Source organism: Zeus faber, assembly GCF_960531495.2.
Source record: "Zeus faber genome assembly, chromosome: 2".
Lineage (NCBI taxonomy): Eukaryota > Metazoa > Chordata > Actinopteri > Zeiformes > Zeidae > Zeus > Zeus faber.
This window is the reverse complement of record NC_137189.1, coordinates 40,030,315-40,050,934: the sequence shown is the minus strand read 5'-3', so window position 1 is coordinate 40,050,934 and position 20,620 is coordinate 40,030,315. Positions and strand designations below refer to the sequence as shown.

At 46.9% G+C, this 20,620-nt stretch overlaps 1 protein-coding gene across 2 annotated transcripts in view; it reads right to left on the bottom strand.

Annotated features, from left to right (window-relative positions):
- Positions 1-479: 479 nt before the first annotated feature.
- LOC307227516 (lysine-specific demethylase 6A-like) overlaps positions 480-20,620 on the bottom strand; it is a 60,863-nt gene continuing 40,722 nt past the window's right edge. Inside the window, exons 13-29 of one of the 2 annotated variants that reach the window (XM_079996864.1) lie at positions 19,914-20,048; positions 19,731-19,802; positions 16,560-16,667; positions 15,640-16,008; positions 13,435-14,318; positions 11,424-11,553; positions 9,219-9,324; positions 8,428-8,633; positions 7,987-8,048; positions 7,567-7,641; positions 7,155-7,303; positions 6,507-6,621; positions 5,299-5,486; positions 4,432-4,573; positions 2,304-2,430; positions 1,239-1,409; positions 480-715 (exon numbers count right to left, since the gene is read on the bottom strand). In XM_079996864.1, the coding sequence (XP_079852990.1) occupies positions 686-715; positions 1,239-1,409; positions 2,304-2,430; positions 4,432-4,573; positions 5,299-5,486; positions 6,507-6,621; positions 7,155-7,303; positions 7,567-7,641; positions 7,987-8,048; positions 8,428-8,633; positions 9,219-9,324; positions 11,424-11,553; positions 13,435-14,318; positions 15,640-16,008; positions 16,560-16,667; positions 19,731-19,802; positions 19,914-20,048 (3,069 nt within the window). In that variant the 3' untranslated portion in view covers positions 480-685. Of the gene's footprint in view, positions 1,410-2,303; positions 2,431-4,431; positions 4,574-5,298; positions 5,487-6,506; positions 6,622-7,154; positions 7,304-7,566; positions 7,642-7,986; positions 8,049-8,427; positions 8,634-9,218; positions 9,325-11,423; positions 11,554-13,434; positions 14,319-15,639; positions 16,009-16,559; positions 16,668-19,730; positions 19,803-19,913; positions 20,049-20,620 lie in introns of both variants that reach the window. The other variant, XM_079996863.1, reaches the window with a different exon arrangement.

The following is a 20,620-nucleotide window of genomic DNA, read 5'->3' as shown; positions in this document are numbered from 1 at the left end:
AGCCAACAATTAATTCTGTTAATGGGAAAAACAAGACAAATTTAAAAAAAACAAAGAAAACAAAGGAAGAGAGAAGGTTTTGTCAAGTCAGTAGTCGTTTTTACGGGTGTGGTTGCCAGTCGTGACAATTACAAGTATCTACAAAAAAATAAAAACACCTTTCGCACGCAATTCATACTCCCTCTCCTCCCCCCAACCGCTCATATTAAAAAAATTTTTTTTTTGGGATTAAGACCTCCACTAAAACACGACCGGAGGGGTGGAGGGGGTTGGGGTGGAGGGAGGGAACGGAAAGTAAAGTCCTGTGCTGAGTTGAGTGCGCTCGATGATGGCCCCCACCCGGCCCCCCCACACACACACACACACACGACCTCCACCCAAACCCCACCTCTGGTAGGGCGGTGCTCAGCACTTTGAAACAGGTTGCATAGACAGACACTTGGCCTCCAGCTTTGCTATGGAGACGTGGAGAGGGAGAGAGGGGGGCCAAAAAAGGAAAACAAAAACGAAAAACGGCCTTGGCTTTCCTGAATATCAGAAACGTCACTTTTTTGTTTTTCTTTGTTTTTTTTGTTTTTTTTTTGTTTTTGTTGTTTTTTTTGTTTTGTTTTATTAAAAAACACAAAAGTTTCCTGTAAATGGGCTTTGATGGCTCCACCACAGAAGAAGTGGGCGTCGTCTAATGTCAAGATGAAGATGAGTGACGAGGAGGGGCCTGGGGTGGAAGTCGAAAAAGGCAAGAGAATTAGTCTAGTCGTTGCATTCACCGGCTTCAGTGGTTGTGTGAATTCGTATATATGGCTTTGGCAGTGTCACTTGGAATCAGAATCGTATTTTTAAAGTAAATTCTAAAGTAGAACTGAATGCGATAATATGAATTGATAAAAAATAAAAATAAAAAATAAAAAATAAAATAAAAAATACTCACGTCTCTGACAGAACGCCAGGGAACACTAAACCTCCGTTGGTAAAAAGGTTTGAGAACTCAATTTAACATCAGTAGTTTACAGTCTACATTCAAGTTTGAGGTCGGCTAATTCCAATTCTTCTTGGTTTTTGCCAAAAGGCCGTAGAGTGCCGAGATAAAGAAATACTTAAAAAAAAAAATAATAAAATAAAATAAAAATAAAAATAAAATAAAGAAAACCGAGCGTGAATTTGGAGTCGTGTTTTCCCCCTCAGATCGGACAGAAGCGAGAGCGCTTGACGTCGACCGTTCTCTCCCTTTGCCGACTTACTAATGTGAACTGGTCGTAGACCTGCATCAGGTCCTCCATGCGGTGCTGCTCTAGCACCACAAAGTGGTCCAGGGCGGCGCTGCCTTTCCGGGCACAGTCCTGGCAGTGGACGACATACTGCTTCCTGGAAAGGAGCTCGCTGCGCACAAACAGCAGGTTGAACACCTCCACCTGCAGAGGCACCAGACGGGCGTTAGGGGTGGGGGCGCACCAGGCTCAGAAAACAAAAAAAACACACCAACCGATGATCATCCAGTGCGGGATGCCGGGATAGCAGACTAGATGTTGGTTACGGCGGTATCAGGGTATAGTTAAATGTCGTCATTAAGGCTGCGTTGCGGTACAGTCGCGACATTTTCTGAATTTAACAACAGGGTTGGTCATGGCGTTACATGAAATTCAAGGACTTCAAAGTAGTTGTCAAGCACTATAGTTTCATTTTCAAGGACTATATGCAAAACAAATATCATCAATTTTCAATTAATTCAAATATGACATAACATTAGTCTCCTTGTCTATTATTTGTTGAAGTACATATCTGTTATCTCTCCAAGTGTTCATTCATGCTGGATTAAATTTGAATTTTCCAGGCATCAGCCACAGCCATTCTGGAAACATTTTATTATGCGACGACGGGAATAACAAAACCAGGGGGAACGTCACAGGTTTTCCACGACCATGGCTTTTTTCCCCAAGGACTTTTCAGACTTCAACAGAAAAGGGGCTTTTTTCAGGGTGTTCCAGTACTTACATTTCTGAGGAAGAAATTCAAGGACCCGGTAAGAACGCTGTACATAGACTGTTCTAGCTGCTCTAACCAACGGCTCTACCTGCTTGGTCATAACATCCCCACTACTACTCGATGAAAGCACCAACCGCCACCCCCAAAAAATATCAGATGATATTTAATTTCGTCGACATGGCCCAACATGGTAAGGGACTCTCCGTCACTTTGCCGTCGTCAAACCGGACGTCGCCTGCCGCCGCGATACCTACAATACCCGAGAGGCCCGGGAGCGCCGCCCGGTGCCGAGAAGTGCAAGTGCGCGAGGTGCGTGTACCCACCTCGCAGATGGTGCAGTAGTGGGCCGACTCGTCTCGGCTCCTGGGCCTCAGCACCGTCTCCTTGCCGGCCGACGCCAGCGCCTCCTTGACCCGCTGGCACTGCTTCAGCGTCCGCAGCAAGCAATACCTGCGAGAAACCGGACAACCGTCAGGCCCGAGTTACCGGTTCTATCGGTCGAGTAGAACATGCGACATACATGTGGAATTTCATTAATGACTATGTTATGTAACCATATATGTGTGACCATATATTCTCTGACTCTCCAAAACAAACTGTTGATCCCAGAGAGCTGCTCTTGAGCACATCTCTGGTCCAACCCTTGCACAAGATGATAAATTCACTTTGAGGCCAAAAACTTTTTTCCTCTTCATTGTTAATCAGAAAACAGGGCATTCAGCAAAATCTATTTTTCCAACAAGTTGTCATACAAATGATTCCACGCCTCGAACCTTATGAGGAGGAGCCATTTGTCGGCCTTGAACGGTACACCCACAATAGAAGATCACAAAAGAAAGAATCGGGGTAGGGCGCTCTCTGCCTCCACCAAACTGATGAAATGAAATACACGTTTGTTGCAACAGTTGTCACATTTTACTTTGGAATTTCCCTTGAATTTGGATCGAAACACAATGGCTGTGGTCAGCTCAAATAATTGCGATCAGGCAAATATGTGTCGCGCAGGGAGTAATGGAAAAATAACATTCCCTGATTCGAGTCCAAATTTCAGTGGCTCAGTCGCTCATCTCTTTTGTGTCAGTCGACCAAAAATGAAATCAACAAAAAGGTGTTTACAGAGAGGGTTCATTTTCTACTTTTGTTCAAAAGCAAGGCAGACCACAAAGGGCGGGGCGACAAAACGACACCGTTACGCGTGGCGATAGAAATTTACCTCGATTGCGGAGAAGTTTGGGATTTTAGGAAAACGCGTTCCCTAATCAACAAAGTGACAACATGACCAGCGTGACGCCAAGCGGAAATAAGTTTCAAAACCACCACTTATAGCCACTAATATTGTGTAGCTCCCCCTCGTGCCGCCAAAACAGCTCTGACCCGTGGAGGCATGGACTCCACAAGACCTCTGAAGGTGTCCTGTGGTGTCTGGCACCAAGACCTTAGCAGCAGATCCTTTAAGTCCTGGAAGTTGCGAGTTGGGGCCCCAATGGATCAGGCTTGTTGTTCCAGCACATCCCAGAGATGCTCGAGCGGATCGGACCCTAACCCCGCCCGTCCACATCATGTAGAAGAAAACATGATTCATCAGACCAGGCCACCTTCTAACATTGCTCCATGGTCCATGGTTGGCAGTGGACAGGGACAGGGGTCAGCATGGACACTCTGACCGGTCTGCAGCTACACAGCCCCATACACAGCAAGCTGTGATGCACTGTGTGTTCTGACACCTTTCTATCACAGCAGCATTAACTTTTTCAGCAATTTGTGATACAGTAGCTCTTCTGTGGGATCAGACAAGACGGGCTGGACTTAGTTCCCCACGCGCATCAATGAGCCTTGGGCGCCCATGACCCGGACACCGGTTCACCAGTTGTCCTTCCTAGGATCACTTTTGGTAGGTACTAACCACTGCATACCGGGTACACCCCACAAGACCGGCTGTTATGGAGATGCTCTGAGTCCTCCAGTCGTCTAGCCATCACTATTTGGTCCTTGTCAAAGTGGCTCAGATCCTTACGCTTGACCATTTTTCCTGCTTCCAACACATCAACTTCAAGAACTGACTGTTCACTTGCTGCCTGATACAGCCCCACCCCTTGACAGGTACCACTGGAACAAGACGAGCAATGTTATTCACCTCACCGGTCAGTGGTTTTGATGTTGTGGCTGGTCTATGTGCAGTATATAGTTAAACATATATAACTATATACTGTGACGAGTACTGATCAATATGAGAATACCTATTCTGATCATTTTTTTTCAAACATTGTTTGCAATATCCCAGGCAGACACTTATTTTATTACAGTACATGTTGTACCAGTACCTAGAACTCAGTGTTTCCAATATTCAAGAAAATGTGCACAAAAAAAATATGTACGAGTACAATTTGGGAAGTGTGTCCAAGTCAAGGTTTTGCCGTAGTTATCGACACGTGTTGGGCAGGAGCGACTCACTTGATCATCTCAAAGAGCTTGTGGTCCGACACTTTGATGTTGCGCGCCATGTTCCAGGAGAGGTGCACCATGGGAACCATGGACTTGACGCTTTGGAGCTTGTTCCACTCGTAGCGCTCCACGGCCAGCTTGTACTGGTGGGCTGGGAGGGGAGGCCAGGAGATGAGCGTTAATGCACACAAGACGCATGCAGCCCGCGCGGGCAACAGGCCGTCTCAGACATTTTCTTTACATTAAAAAAATTAAAATAAATAAAACAAACGGGAAAAAAACGAAAGAGTGCAAAGTAACACGAGATGCAGGCAGTAGTTGAGCGAACAAAGTGAGGCTTTCAACACGACGTTTAGAATGTACAAAAATGTCAAGTCTATAAACCTTTTTTGCCCTGTATTCAAATTTAATCAAAATTGTCCACAAGTATTTTGAGTATTTTTTTTTGATAATTAATCCATAAGATATGCCAATATCTGTAAAATTGAGCGAGCGGCGGATGTAAGTTCTCGCTCAATAAAAGCCCAATCTTTATGAAAATAATCAATTAACCCTGGGGTGAAATTCAGGGAAGAAAAATGTTAATAAGTTCTGAAATCCTATGTAATTATTTAAATATTATTTTAATCGGGAAAAAAAAAAGAGAAGACTAAAACAAAATAATACATAAGACTTATTCAGCTCAGATAATTGCTGCATTCCATTCTACCTCATTCCAGTTAAAAAAAAGGGTTCATCTTGGCATTACAAAATAAAATTCAAGGATTTTTAAATACTTTTACGAGCAAGTCCCGGGACGGTTTGCAACTTCCTGAACCTATCCGAGACCTCCGCCGTCACACGGCAGCAACCCAACCCAACCCCAACCCGCCGTACCGGTGAGCGGGCCCACGTTCCACGCGATGTTGTTGCACCAGCCAATGGCCTGGATCCAGTGCACCGTGCCCGTGTTGAGCCACACCAGGTCGCCCGGCCGCTGGATGAAGCGGTAGACAGGCACGTCGGCCTCGTACAGGTCCTCCAGGTTGGGCCACCAGGAACCCATGAGAAAGTTGATGTTGTTCCTGGGGGACGGGACGGAGGAGATCGGTTCACCGTCACTTGGTTTGAGTTACAGATAAGAGAAGGCGCTGCCGCGGACATGCGCTGTCAACTACGTTCACCGGTGCTTTGCGAACTGGTAACGCCAGCTCCCTCTTACAAGGTGACCCGTTTTTTGTTCCAAATCAAGCCGAGATAACCGAGCACTTAAGACGGTGACCTCTCAACCCCACTAGCAATGGAAGGACAAGACACGGGGGGAAAAAATTAAATAAAAAAAAAAAACCTGAATTGGTAATATTTGAAATCAAAATCCACATCTGCTGGAATATGCCAGTACAAATGGGTCATTGCAGAAAGACAAAGGAAATTACTTTTGGAAATGCAGACTTTGACTAAAATGACCAAACAGCTGAGACTACAGTACCGGCCAAAAGTTTAGTAACACCTACTCACCTCGTACGAGTCATTCACTCATTCATTATTTTTACCATATAACGGCGCAGAATAATAGTGAAGACGTCAAAACGATGAAATAACATCTTATTTATGTTAATTACGTAGTAGACCAAAAAAAATAAAAATAAAGTGTTTCAACAAATCAAAATATATTTGACATATCTAACGTGATGAAACTCTAATGAAATCCGGTGGATGAAACCATGAAAATAACAAGACGCGGCCATGGTGCATTGCAAGGCAACGCAAACCTATTCCACCGTGCATTTTAAAATGCTGAATTTCCAACGAGCGACGGGGTGAACAGGCGGTTTTAGAAGCAACGAGGAGACGGTGCAGGATTCACGCATCCATCGACCGCACGGAACCCAAGGTTTTACATCACGGCCTCAAGTGCTGCCGTTTCGTCCTGGCGCTGAACATCCGACACAACTTCATCCCCCCCCCCCAAGTTGTTCAAAATCCTCTTTTTTTAAAAATTGTCCTTATTAGAAGCAGAGGTGGGCTTCTCCGCGCGCGCGCGCACACGCACACACACACACACACACACACACACACACACACACACACACACACACACTTACTTTTCACAGAAGTTGCTCATCACCCCCCAGTACGGCTCTGGAACGGCGAACCACTCGCAGTCCCCGGGGCCGATGTTGATGTTGACCGAGCAGAAGTTGTTGTGTTCCTGGTGACCTGGAGGACACGTCGCACGGAATTTTAATTTGACGAGTCTGGGATTTTTATTGAATTCTTGGTCCGACAAGCACGAGACGGCGACCGCCGGTTCGATTCCCGGCTCCACCTGGCAGCGTGATGAAGTGTCCTCGAGCAAGACACTCAACCCCCTAACTGCTCCCGACGGCTGCGTCCACCGGTGTAAGCATGACTAAGTCATTTTGGACAAAAGCGCTCAATGATGAATTGTAACGTCTATAGCGGATGTCACTCTATGAACCAGACGAGCAACCACACCTGAACTACTTCAAGCACAAGTTATTTCATTTTCAAGGAGTTATATAACTTAGAAAAAATATAAATAAATTATACATTTTATGTGTATGTAAATATATATATATATATATATATATATATATATAGTATATGTATTATAATCTTTATTCATCTCATTGTCATTCTACTACGATACCGCCCAGCAACCCGCGCTAATATCATAAAATTATATTCATCTGTTATATATAATATCTGTGGGTGTGCGGCGCCCCCACCTGGTATCCTGCTGCCAGGGACCTTCATATAGAGCTGCACGGTGTTCATTCCCAGGATGGTGTGCCCAACGTGGCTCAGCAGGTTGCCGGCGGAAACCACCCGGGCGAAGGCCGGCAGCTTGCTGAGCTCCTGGAGCTGCTGCTTCCACCTGGAGGACCGGAGACAGGGCAGGGGGAGGGCGTATAACAATGTCAAGTACACCTCTTTCTTACATTTTCTTCTATTTGCTTTTTCTTTCCTATATAGGCGCAAAAGCACAGCGTATTTCATGAAGCAAAGCAGGGCCACACCCCTAATGTCCTTTGATGACTTCACAGAGGCCATGCCGTACCATGTAGAGTCACAACAGTAGGGAGGACTCAACCCAAAGTCGCACTTCCACCAAAATAAACAGCTTCAACTCGCACTCACTTCCTTTCGTCCGAGACATCGATGTTGGTTCCGAACTTGATTTGCTTGAGGGGGCCTCTTCTTTTGCGCGCCACACTTGCCACAAAAACAAGAAATGATGGTTAAACCTGACGTTATCAACCAGAGGACCTCTCGAGGCTAAACACACGGCGCTGCAGGGGAACGTCTGTGCTCAACGGGAACGGTGGAGCAGCCGTGGAGTACAGACGTCACCACGCAGCTAATCCAGGGTGACAAGCAGCAGCGGTGCCAGGACGGGGACAGAGAGCTCAGTCTCATGTCACCAGGCTCATTGTTACCCTGGAATAAGGCTGCTACCATCGCAAAATGATCAACCCTGACAATCTAAAGCCAGGGTTCCCAATATTTTGTGTTTGTGTACTGGCCCACTCGGAGCACCGTACACAGGAAGCTGCATACTTCTCTGCTGATGCCGGCTCAGTGTCCGCGGGCTCCTTCAGTGCCTTCTTCTCATTCTCCTCCTGGACAAAAACGGAAAGAGAATCGCCGATGAAGATATACACAAACCTGTATAAGTGAAGTGCATCGCAATTATCTGAGTTGACCAACATAAAAAATAAAATAAAAAAATAATTTAAATGGATGAATAAATAAGAAGTGAATTCGATAGGTTTCCATCAGTTTGGTAGAGGAAAAGTACCATCAAATTTCTAGTTTATATTTAAATGGCCCCAATTCATAGTCATCTTATCGCACTATCATCAGTGTGTAGGATGATAGAGGCAACAAAAACTTCAACCAAATTGTTAACTGTGAAGTAACATTTCATGACTGCGACGGCCCGACTCCTGTGTAAAGTGTGCTGCCCGACCCATAAACCCGACCGGGTTTGCCTCTCACCCGCAGGGACTCCTGGAAGGACGCCGCCTGGTACTGGGCGTACTTGGCGATGGTGGTGTGGGCGCGGGCGCTCTCGCAGCGCCACATCTTCATGGAGCCGCTGGGGTCCCAGTTCTCATCGGCGGGCTGGGCCAGCTGAGTCCGCACCTCCACCAGGTGGTCGGGGTTCGCTTCCACCAGCGTCTTAGTGGAGAACAGACCCAGGTCTGAGGGAGGGAGAGAGATAGAGAGACTTTGACTTTTAAGGTTCCTTTATTTTCAGTAAGTCATGTCACAGCAGCAGAAACTTGATTACGAAGGAACCAAAAAACAACAAAAATAGAGACATACCACAGGAAAATCAGAGGAGAGAGAGAGAGAGAGAGAGAGAGAGAGAGAGAGAAAAGGGGGGAGAGAATGAGAGAGGGAGAGAAAGAGCGAACAGGAGTGGAGCGTGAGGGAAGGGACTACAAATTTTTCATAAGATAATATCTTTGCATCCTTACATCTTTGTTTAAATTAAATTTTTTTAGGTTAATTCTAATCTGAGACGGTTGAATGACTTTTTAAAAGGGCTCATGTTTCTAAAAACTGAATCTAAAGGCGCAGTGTGTACAATTCAGCGGCATCCAGCGCTGAGGTTGCAGATCGCAAACCAACCGAACCCCCCCCCTCCCCGAAAGGGTCCCCCCCCCGAGTGGTTTGCCCGCTCCTGGGCGGCCGCAGGAGAGAGACGGGCGGCCTCCGCGGCAGCGTACCCGGGGCGGGGGCCCTGCGTTTAAACACCGCTTTCCCGCGTGGCGGCCGCTCACCCAGCTTGAGAGCGCCGGCCAGTCCTCTGATGACCGTCACGGGGTTGGTGGGGTTTGTGCAGAACTGGTGCAACGGCGGGAAGAAGGCGTCCCTCTTGTTCTCCAGCTGACGGATGGAAAGACAGAAATGAGAGGCTGAGCTGACGTGCCGATACAGACGGATATGACGCCAATCATTTCCATCCTTGAACCACTGCTCTAAAATTCAAAACAACAACAACAAGCAAAAAAAAACAGCATCCAACAACCAGGGGGAAAAAGGAGACGGAGAGACGGAGCGGACAACAGATTAAATAATTATTCATTCATTCATTCATTCATTCACTCATTGGACACAAGAACTTACTTTGTGGACATAAGCACCAAGAACAGCATTACACACATTTTATTTCTGAATATTTTCAAAAGAGGTTTAAAATATTGGTTCTTGCGAGTCAATCAAACCCCGAAAACCCTGATTAAATGCTCATTTGAAATCCTCCGCGCATTACTGACGCACCGATTTTAAACATGAAATTCATAGATGTTCCTGCGGTTGCACAGCATTGAGCCTTGCACAGAAAGGTCAATTCCAGTTAGTTAAAAACAGATACAAACCGTCTATATGTCAGCCCCTTTCCTCCCTTGTGGCCTTGCAGACATCCCTCCTTGTATGTACGCCCTCCCTCGCACACAAACATCAAACACCTCCAAATCTGATTTCAGACTTCTTAGTTCAAAATCGGGGGCTTTTCCCATTTCCGCCGAACTGATCCCAAACCTTTTTCGTACTTCTCCACAGAGCTCACTCATGTTCCCAGATGAGGTTTGGATTATTAGCGTTAACGTCGTGACCGTCGACGGTGGACTCGCACCAGGAGCTATGAGATGGTGACGCGACGGCGTACGTTGCTGTCGGAGCGACCGGGCACGTTCTGCACACCCGTCTCCCTCTCGGACGGGGCCGGCGACGACGCGCGCGCGCCCTCACTCCAGAACGGAATGGTTTTTTTTTATTTTGTTTTTACGCCTCCTCGTGGAACGACACAAGTGCGTACGGAGCGAGTCCGCGCGTAACGGGGACACTTTCTCCTTGAAAGTCTCCTTTTTCTTTTTACAATTGAATAGTTCAATAATGATTTGTTATTCGTGTCAATTCGAGCATCAATTCATCTCATTTCCTCACAACACGTGGGCCTCGTCTACAGGAAAGAGCAGGTTATATGTTGACTGTATTTTTGTGTTCATACCATAGAATGATTTATTGCTTATGTTTATTGAATAAAACAGACGATAAGGAACTTAAAAAAAAACAACTGTATACTAAATCGCAATATTGGTCTAAAAAAAGAAGAAATCGCAGTTCAATTTCCCCCAAATCGTTCAGCCCTATAGGATATCAACCTTGTGTGAAGAAAAACGTTTTAATTCGCAATGTAATGGGGAAGTACTACGCTACCCACAATCCCCCAGTGTGACAGCGACGTCTCTGATGGGTGGAGCTCGCTGTTACCGTGGAAACGTTCACGGCACCCGTGGTGACGTTTTACGACACTTTCAGGAGTTCCTGCCGCCACACAACTCTACCAGGGTTTACATTACGTTCACCACAGAGAAAACATGATTCAACACTTTAATTAACAACATAAACACTGTAATAATGACAAAGTTCAATTCGACAAGGAGCGCTGAGCTATCGTTGGGTTGGAAGTCGTTGGGAAGGTGTCGTTCGCTATGCTTTATGGGATGAGTAGTTCCTTCACTCTAAAAATAATTATGCACAGTCTTGTACCGCTGCCTCCCCCCCCCCCCGTTTTCCAATTTATTTTTGCTCTGAATCAAATGTTTTATGGACACGGTTCGTCTCGTAGTTGGTCAGATTGGTTCCAGGATTAAAACTCTTTCCATGAGGATTTTCTGAAACGTCAATGGAGTGAATGAGAGAGAAGATCACTTTGGGAACCGGAGCCGTTCAAAAAGTGGGCGGGGTCACTGTCGAGCCTTATAGCCCAAGACATCCACTTTATAGCGACGTTATTGTATGGTGGTATGGCAATTCAAAACATATCAGTTTCGGCGATTCCAAAGAATGATACACAAGTAAGTCAAAGGGAGTGAGCAGCGCACGGAGTCTTATGTGATGAAGAATAACCAAAAAGAAAATAAACAGGACGGCCGCCGGAGACGCTGGGCTCTCCCAGAGCACGATGGGTTAAGTGGACTTACGTAGATGCTGGGCGTGGGGGGGTTGAGCTTGTCCTTGGGCAGGACCGGGGAGGGCGGCGGGGGCAGGCGGGGCGGGGGACACTTGTCGAGGAGGATGCTGCTGTTGGAGAGGCCGTTCTTCCCCAGGTTCCTGGTCAGGTAGAGAGGGAAGAACCAAGAAGGAGATCAGAATGGTGGCAGAGCGTCCCACGGCTTCATTCAAGTCATTTGCTTTCCCCATTCAAGCCGCTGTAAAGTGAACTCAGTATATCGTACTGAGTTCTGGGTCTCTTTTTTTTTTTTTTAATGATTTTGAAACCTAGTTTTATATACTGGGTGATTTTATTTATTTTTTTCCCCATCCAAATTTGGCTGGGTGGTTAATAACACATTTTTCTGTAGAGTTACAAACTCAAAGCACATTTTTTGCTTTACAGGGACTTTTAGCGCTATTTTTGTGTTGCAGGCTGCTTAGCCGCTCTGAGTCGATGCAGTCTCAGTACCGAGCTGCCAAGCTGGATCGATGAATTCATTCCGGTGCACATGCCGGAGCAATTCATGTCTGCATGGCAACAGGACAGCCCAGTAGCCTTCGGTTGTATTCACCGTTACGTAACAGTCTGAGCGGCGAAGTTACCTCCTCGTACCACTGGGGGGCGACATCTCCAAAAGCAAAGTAAAAATATAATAAATAAAAAAAAAATAAAAAATAAAAAAAAGTTCTCTTCCACTGACTGTGGAATGATTGCACAGAATTAAAAAAAGGTTTAGTGTTATCAATTCAAACCATGAAACCATGGCTGCACAGGTGAACCACACCCTTGACAGAATACGATTTGAAAGGCGAAACTTGTCTTAACGCCCTACTTCATGGAACTATGCTGTAAGTCCGTCTTGCCGGCCAACTTAAAAGTGTTTGTTTTTTGTTTTTTTCTGGCTGGAGCAACTTTCCTGAATTTTTTGGGGCAAACGGACTCCTATATTGCAATGTCTCAATGTGCTGAAAGGATGTGACGTAGTGATGTACAATGTCTTTTTTGCCACCAGAATGACACCAATCGTTTTCAGCGACCAAGCAGACAGGAAACGGCAATGTGGAAGGAGGGCGTTGGTGTATGATATTGACACGCAGGCTGCATTTCCTATAGTCTCACAATTCGAGCAGAGGTTTTTGAATGGCAGGCGCTTCGTCCACACGTGCAGATTAAATGTGTCCACGCTGTCAGAAATCGAGTCATTGTGAGTGAGTTTTCATTGTGGACTAAGTTGAGCAGAACTGTGACTTTAAAATGACTAAGCGCTGCTTCCACTTGGCGTACTGACTACTGCCTTTGTTCACCAGAGCTATTACTATTATTACTATTGGCTATCATCTGCCAGTGGGTCTTAAAGAGAAAAGTGGGCAGCGTTTTGCTGGACGGGTGTGGACCAGTGGATCCCGGAACACAGCCCTTGTCCAGTGAACTGACATGAGCGCTTAAAATTCCGTCTCCGCTACGAGGTAACTCGACAACGCCACAGCGACAACTGCCGTTACTCCCGTTCTAATATCTAAGTGGGCGTGAGTCTTAGCTGTGGGGGCCTAAGGAATCCAATCAGGACCGAAGCCAGGCCATACTGATCCAGTGACGGTTGTTGGTGGTGTTCGCTGGAAATATGAAAACGGCTTCTACGAACCTTGATATTTATGGTTTTAGATTTCACATATTTTTGTGGTTTTGTTTTAAAATACTGCTAAAAAGTGACCATGAACAACCATAAATCGTTTGCAAAACGTGATTGATTTGGGGAAAAGGCTCTCTTAAGATTCTAGGGCAACAACCCACAGACCACCACGGTAAGGACTTACTGGCTTGGAGTAGATCCCTGGTGCTACTACGGCTTGTGTGGTTAAGTGATTCATCGACAACTAAAACCAGTTTGCCAATGATACATTGGATGTTGGGTGCCAAGGTTGACAATTTTTTTTTGATTGAGTGATATGTATGTAATTATAAATAATCTATGCTTCAATGTCGTCTCTGGCGCTCACCTGCAGGCCTTCAGCACGTCTGTGGAGCTCGGGTAGATGGACACCGACGAGGACGAAGAGGATCCGTGTCCGTGTGGGGGCGTGGCCTTGAGACCGGTGCCGAGCGCAGGGGGCTCGGCCTTGAGCGGGCTCTGAGAGTCCTCCGAGATCCCCCCTTTACTGTTGCCATTGACCGCGGGCGGCGTCGACGTGACGCCGACTGACGCGGTCGCGGAAGAAGCGGCGGCGGCGGCAGCAGTGGGGGGGCTGTGCGCCCCCGCCTGCGTGTGCTCCGATGACTTTGGCGAGGGCGTGGCGGTGGAGATGGCGGAGATGGGCGAGGAGGCGGCCGAGGAGCCCTGGGCATGGGGGGTGGAGGGCAAGGCGGCCGGGTGGATGTTGTTCACCTTCTTGTGGGGGTCTGGGGTGGCGCCGGCCACCGTCCCCTCCCGCCTCTCGCCATCCTCCGGGCCCTTCGCCCCCGCCAGCAGAGCGGACAGCCTGGGATTGTCTGCGCTAAGGCTCGGCTTTTCGCCGTCGGGCCCCGGGGACGCGTGATTGGCCAGGCCCTCTGCGCGGGCCGCCGCCACACTGTTGGGGGGCGAGGGGGGCGGGGGCAGCAGCGACGCGCGGCCCTCGGAGCCCCCATCGCCGAGGGACGCGGGGTTGGCGTTGTTGCAGTCTTTGGTTGGGGGGGCAGCAGGCGGCGCTTCACCTGAGGTAGCGGAGTGGGGGAGGGACGGGGGGGACGGGAGGTGGTTGTGGGCCTGTTGCCGCAGCGACTGGGAGTGTCCGACCTGATTGTGAGCGTGCGGTGGGGCGGCAGGGTCGACCGTCTGGGGGTGCGAGGAGGTCCCGTCTCCGTTGGAGCCCACCGCGAGGGGGGCGGAACCCTTCTGAAGCCCCTGGGAGAAGAACGGACGCAAGCGTAGACACTGTTAGAGAGAGAGGCAGAAAGGATTCAAAGAGGCTCAGGATTTATGCTGGTTGGAGGAAACAACAATACAAGAAGAAATATTACCATTAACCTGTGTAATTATGACATATGAATGAATGTGACGTATGAATTAAATGTACGGACGTACAGACGTTGACCAAAATGACTATGCCATCGTCTGATGAAACCCCCCCCCCCCCCCCCCGAAATGCTCCTGTGAAGTAGCAACCTAGGTCACGTGGTAACCAGCAGGAGCGATAACACTGATTGGGCGAGACGTGTCTGCGGCGTGGAATTATTTTAAGACGGAGTGCAAAAGCAAAACAACGGAATGCAATACATGCAACGTGAGCAACAGACATGATGAAGCACCTTCAGATTGTTGTTATCTTAAAGCAGCACTATGTAACTTTTGGTGTTCGGCGCCCCTACAGGATCAGAGTTCAATTGCACTTTTACACCATTGTCGTAAAACTCGGTGAGGTGTCCGAAAATAATTTATTTTACCGGGCAAGTTTGAACCTCATCGGTCACGTTTCAGTAACAGTCTGTGTTACAAACGCCGATATAATGTACACCTACAGTAGGTTACAGCGCCCCTTGCATGGACCTCGCCGCTCTCAGCCGCAGGGAGAGACCCCCTGCTGCCAGTGAAGGTACCAGATGTGCTCGGCCTGGCAGATGTGCTCGGCCTGGCAGATCGGCTCGCACGCGCCAGTCAGAGGGTGAAACAAACCCTGTGGCGCAATGAAAGTGAGGGCCGACGTGCGCCGGCTGACGTGCGGGTGCCGGGGGTTCCACTGGCCCGTCTCATCCGCCCCGTCGGGGAGGTGGGGCAACTACGTTTTGTATGAACATACCGGACATTTTGACCGGCAAGTTTAGAGTTGATATATTTTTTTAAATAAATTTTACAAGGCAAAAAAAACAAACAGTAATAACCAGAGCCAAAACATCAAGCAAGTGACGTAATGCAGTCCTCCCGTGGTTTCGTACCTCGCTCTTAAGAAATCGAATCTGGAATTTTTAAATTTCTTTCTCCTGCTTTCTACCGGAAGGCGGCTTTGAACTATAAGAAATAGATTACGTTGATTTGTCGATGAACTTGAACATAAAATAAAGGAAGAATACCGTCATACTTCCTTCACATTGATTCTCCATTCATTTGATTAATTTGGTGACGCCCATGTCTGAATATTGAATATTACAAACTTCAGAAAAAGTACGATTTATTACATGGAATCATATGGAATTCCAACCCTTGGGTGCGAGCGGTAGCGTTCACTCACCTGAGAGGAGTTTAGGTGCAGGGCCCGGGTGCTTGTGCAGGTGTGAGGTAGCAGTGCTGCATCACCGCTGCTGGCAGGCTGCAGGTAAGGCACATTTCCATTGGGTCCTGGCTGATTATTACTAGTACTATTACTACTACTGCTATTAATACTACTGGTACTGTGACCCATGGAGAGGGGGTCTAAGTGTCCGTGCGTCCCGGGAGCCAGGGGCCCGTTGGCCAGCGGTTGGGGAGGGCAAGGGGGCCGGTGGGGGCCGAGGTGGGGCCGGGAAGGGTGGAGGCTGGGGTGCGGAGAGGGGAGGGAGTTGGTGGTGGGGCCGTTGGGGAGAGAGGGCCGCAGCGGTCCTCCCGAGGCGTTCTGTCTCATCTGGGGAGGGAGGAATGAGAAGTCAAACGCTGTTAAGTACAAGTACACAGCTACTTACTTTATACTGACGTATCAGAACCAGACCACGCCTAAAATCCCCAGAGAAAAAAGTAAAATGTTGTAATAACACAAATCCAGCTTATGAAGGACGAGCCATTTGTTGACGTTGAACAAATGAACGCAATCTCTCAAATAGACCGTTATGGCCAGTCCTGACACCATTTTGAATTTGAAAGTTAACGTCAGCACCGAACCTCCCCGATATGAAGAACAACCCCAAACTTGAAAGCCACAACACAATACGATTAGCGCCGTCTTTGTCGCACAGGACAAAATATTGAATCGCGGGTCGTTCAGTAAGTCAGGGTCAGACGTCCTGCAGCGTGGTTGATGTGATGTAATAACCTACATAAAATACGTCTAAAATCATGTGCCAAGGCCATATTCTGACAGAAACTGCACGTAAAAAAGAAAGAAAATAACTCGATATAGACTTTGATTTCAGATTTTCATGCCTTAATTCCCTCCGGGGTGAGAAGGTTTGTTTGTACCTGCTGCTGGTGCTGCTGCATCATGTTGAGCTGAGCCTCCAGCTGCTCCAGCATCTGAAGCTGCAGGGGCTTCAGGCTCACTCGGTTACTCCGTAACTGCTCCAGCAGCTGTGGGGCGGAGGGGACGGAGCAATGAGAGAGGCCAAACAGAGTGCCGTGTTCCCTACAGGCTACAATTTAGCATGATCATAAAAAAATGTATATGTATAATAAAAATTTGGAAAAAGGGGGTTAGCTGAAAAAGGCTGATAGGCTCCAAGACGGACATACTATGTGTTGGGGCTGGATGATATATCGTTATTATACATCGCTATCGTGATTTGAGACTAGATATCTTCTGGGATTTTGGTTATTGTGATACAGAATAACGTCACACAGAATAATCAAATTCTGTCTCCAAGGCTGAATTACAGCAAAGCAATACATGTCTCTGAACTTCAGACTCTATAACACTAGTTTTCTCAACGCCTCTACCTACATGCTCATTAGATCCACATTACTAAGGATTGTTTCTCAAATATTTCATGGGTACAAGTATCTCACGAAAACCAAAAATATTGTCCAATTATGGGTATTGAGGTATGGGAATGTCTAAGAACATCATATTTCCGCTTATTATATATATATATATATATATATATATATATATATATATATATATATATATATATATATATATATATATATATATATATATATAGTTAAAGCTGGCATTTTGTACCTGCATATTTTGACTAAGAATTGCGTAGTTGGTATACACAGGTTGGCAGGTCTGTATATATTATTATTGATTTATTTTTCTTATATTTTATATAAGCGCTGTCAATCCATTAAAATATTGAAACAAATTTATTGCATGATTATCCATAGTTAATCGCAATTAATCATAAATTAATGTCACATTTTTTATCTGTTCAAAATGTATCTTCAAGGGATATTTTATATTTTAGTGTTTGATACTCTTATCAACATGGGAGTGGGCAAATATGCATTTTATTGGAAATCAAATAACCAAAACAATGACAAATACTGTCCAGAAACCCTCAAAGGTACTGCATTTAGCATAAAAAAAAAAAAATGCTAAAATCACAACATTTCAAACTCAAGCCGAACAAGCAACAACATATGGACACATTGACCTGTTGCTCTGCACTACTCTGTGCAAAAGTTCGCCACAGACCTCCAAAAGCGCACGGCTTTTTTATTATTTTTTTATTTTTCAAATGAGGCGCGGATGCTGTGCCTCATATTGCTGCAGACGGGAGTGGCGGTAGCTCTGTCTGTGTGGTGTGCTCTTTCACTCTCTTTTCAACTTTGTCTTCACTTTTAAACTTTTTCTACTGCACGCGTTGTGTCGATCTCTTTTTACCCGATGGATGTGTTGTTTATCCAAGGGAACAGCTACTCACACCGAACAACACCACGCCGGCAATGTTTCCCTGGATACCAGAGGAACTGAGGCGCAGTTACCGGTTACTGCAGAGCTGGTGCTAAGCTTAAGGACAAGCTTATGGGGATGGTAGCTCAGGCGGTAGAGCTGGTGGTCTAGTGATCTAAAGGTTGCTGGTTCGATCCCAGGCTCCTCCTGCTAGCATGCTGTAGTGTCCTTGAGCAAGACACTTAACCCCTAATTGCTCCTGATGGCTGCGTCCGTCGGTGTTTGAACAATTGTAAGTCGCTTTGGATAAAAGCGTCTGCTAAATGACTAAATGTAAATGTAATGTAATGTTATGGTAAAGCGGTGGAGGTACAAGCCCTGTATTCCGTCGGTAGCGATGGGGAACGTGAACTCGCTGGCAGACAAGACCGACGGGCTGGCTGCGCCGGTGAGGAACCGGAAGATCTACGGGGAGTGTTGTTTACTGTTTCACGGAAACGTGGCTCACCGGCAGCACTCCGGACTCTGAAGTGGATTTACTGGGATTCACTACGGTGAGAGCGGACAGGGACGCTAAGTTAAGCGGCAAGCGCAAAGGAGGGGGCCTCGCACTCTTCATTAACATCAGGCGGTGCAACCCAGGGCATGGAACTGTTGGGGTGACTATCTGCAGTCGTGGAGCTGCTGGCGGGGCTGACGGTCAGTCTCCCACCATATTACACGCCCAGGGAGTTCTCGCACGGCATTGTTGTTCGTGTGTACAATCTGTCCAACGGACGCACGCAGACACGGTGTGTGACGTCACCCACTCCACTATTGCGAGGCTACAAACACAACACCCCGGGGCCTTCATTGTGATCGGCGCCATCTTAACTATGGGTCTGGAAGGGGGGCGAACGGTTATTATAACAGAACGTCAAGAAGTGTCAAAATGCGTTGAAATTATTTTGTGTCATTTCAAGATTTAAAGGAAAAAAAAAACAGAATGTTCTGACTTAAGCGTTGTTTTGGAAAATGATTCCACTGCAGCTTGTGTGCATGGAGCACAGTGGCGTCGCTAGAGGGGTGCGGACCGCACTGAGTGACAGGGCAGTGACACCACAAATGACCAGTTATACAAGTAATGACTAGTAATATGGTCATTGTCTATAAAATCTTTGTGCAGTGTTTCAGCAGATATCGATTATTTTTTATAAAAATATTTTCTCGCATACATCCACATGCATCCTCTTTGTGTGCGCACATGAATGAGCTTTGTCTGTGTGTTCTGCGGCTCCGTCCGTCGCTCTCCGGCGTTAGTGCCCCCCCCAGTGACACCACTGGTCCACGACGACGAGCGCAGTAGACTTCTGCTATTTGGTGAAGTTGTATCGTTTAAAGTACTTTACATTCAATCACAACTTCTGCAAATCGTAGCTTCAAAAGTTGGTTCAATAGACAGTACATTCGCTTTCCATTCTGCTTGAGTCTACTTTTTAACGTCTTGTTCGTGTTCGGTGCTCCCAAACGCGGGTTTGTGAAGCCCTTTGAGACTGTATTGTGATTAAGGGAGATATATAATATAAATATATATATAAAGAAAATTGACTTGACGAATGGAGAAAAAAACGGCAATAAACAAAAACAAACAAACAAACAAATAAATAAATAAAACAACGATGTTGACAGCAATAGTAGTCAAGGTTGGCGACCACGAGAGGAACGTTTTTGTTTGCAAAAACCCAGACAAGGCTGTAACTGAAAAGGTACAACAAAACACTCAGGTATCTGTGTCTAGGTTCTGCCTGCGGTACCTGTAGCTTCTGTGGCGAAAGGTACCAGTTGGGAACTGGCTGCTGTGCTGGATTACTGACCCACGTATCAGCCTGAAAAGGTAAAGAAAAAACAAAACAAAAAACGAGAACGTAGTGTGAGATGTAAACCCTAGACGCTCTTGCTCAACATGGCGTCGTCAGCATGGAGAGGGGCGCGGTCACCTTGCCGGGGCTGGAGGCTCTCCTCCTCTTGGCCGGGCTGGACTGGTCGTCCGTCTGGCCCAGGGAGCCCGCATGGGGAGGCAGGGACTGGCCGGGGCCCCCGCCCTCCGAGACGTGCTGTTGGGGTTTACAGGCCTGCAGAGGGAAAGACGGTGGCAGGAGCACAAGCGAAAGAAAGGCAGATGAAAAAAAAGAAAGAAAGGAAGGAAGGACAAGGGCAGAGGAGTGCCAGAAAAACCCAGAGAGGGATCCGAAGGAGAATAAATAAATAAATAAATAAATAAATAAATAAAAAGCCAGAGGGGACGGTTGGAAGCGACAAGGCAGTCGGAGAGAAAACAGATCGCAACAGAAAGAAGAGATTGTTCCAGAACAAAATGTGTGTGTCAGGTGTTCAGGTGTGTCAGAAGAAGAAGAAAAAGAAAATAATAACAGAGAAGGACGAGGAGGGAGTTGGAGAACAGACGAGAGCGAAGCGAGGCGCGCAGAATGAGAGAGAGACACAAACAAACATGGCTGTTATAAGGTTTTGGCTCTTCTGACGAGCCAGAAGCCAGCGCAGCGACGCGGCCGAGCCTGCGAGGGAGCCGCTCCGCATGGAGAGCAAACAGCCCCCTGTCTCTTTTCGGCTACTTGAGGTAATATAGAGTGCAACCTCCCTTAAAAAAATAAAAAGAAACAGTTGTGCAACCTCCAAACAAAGTGTC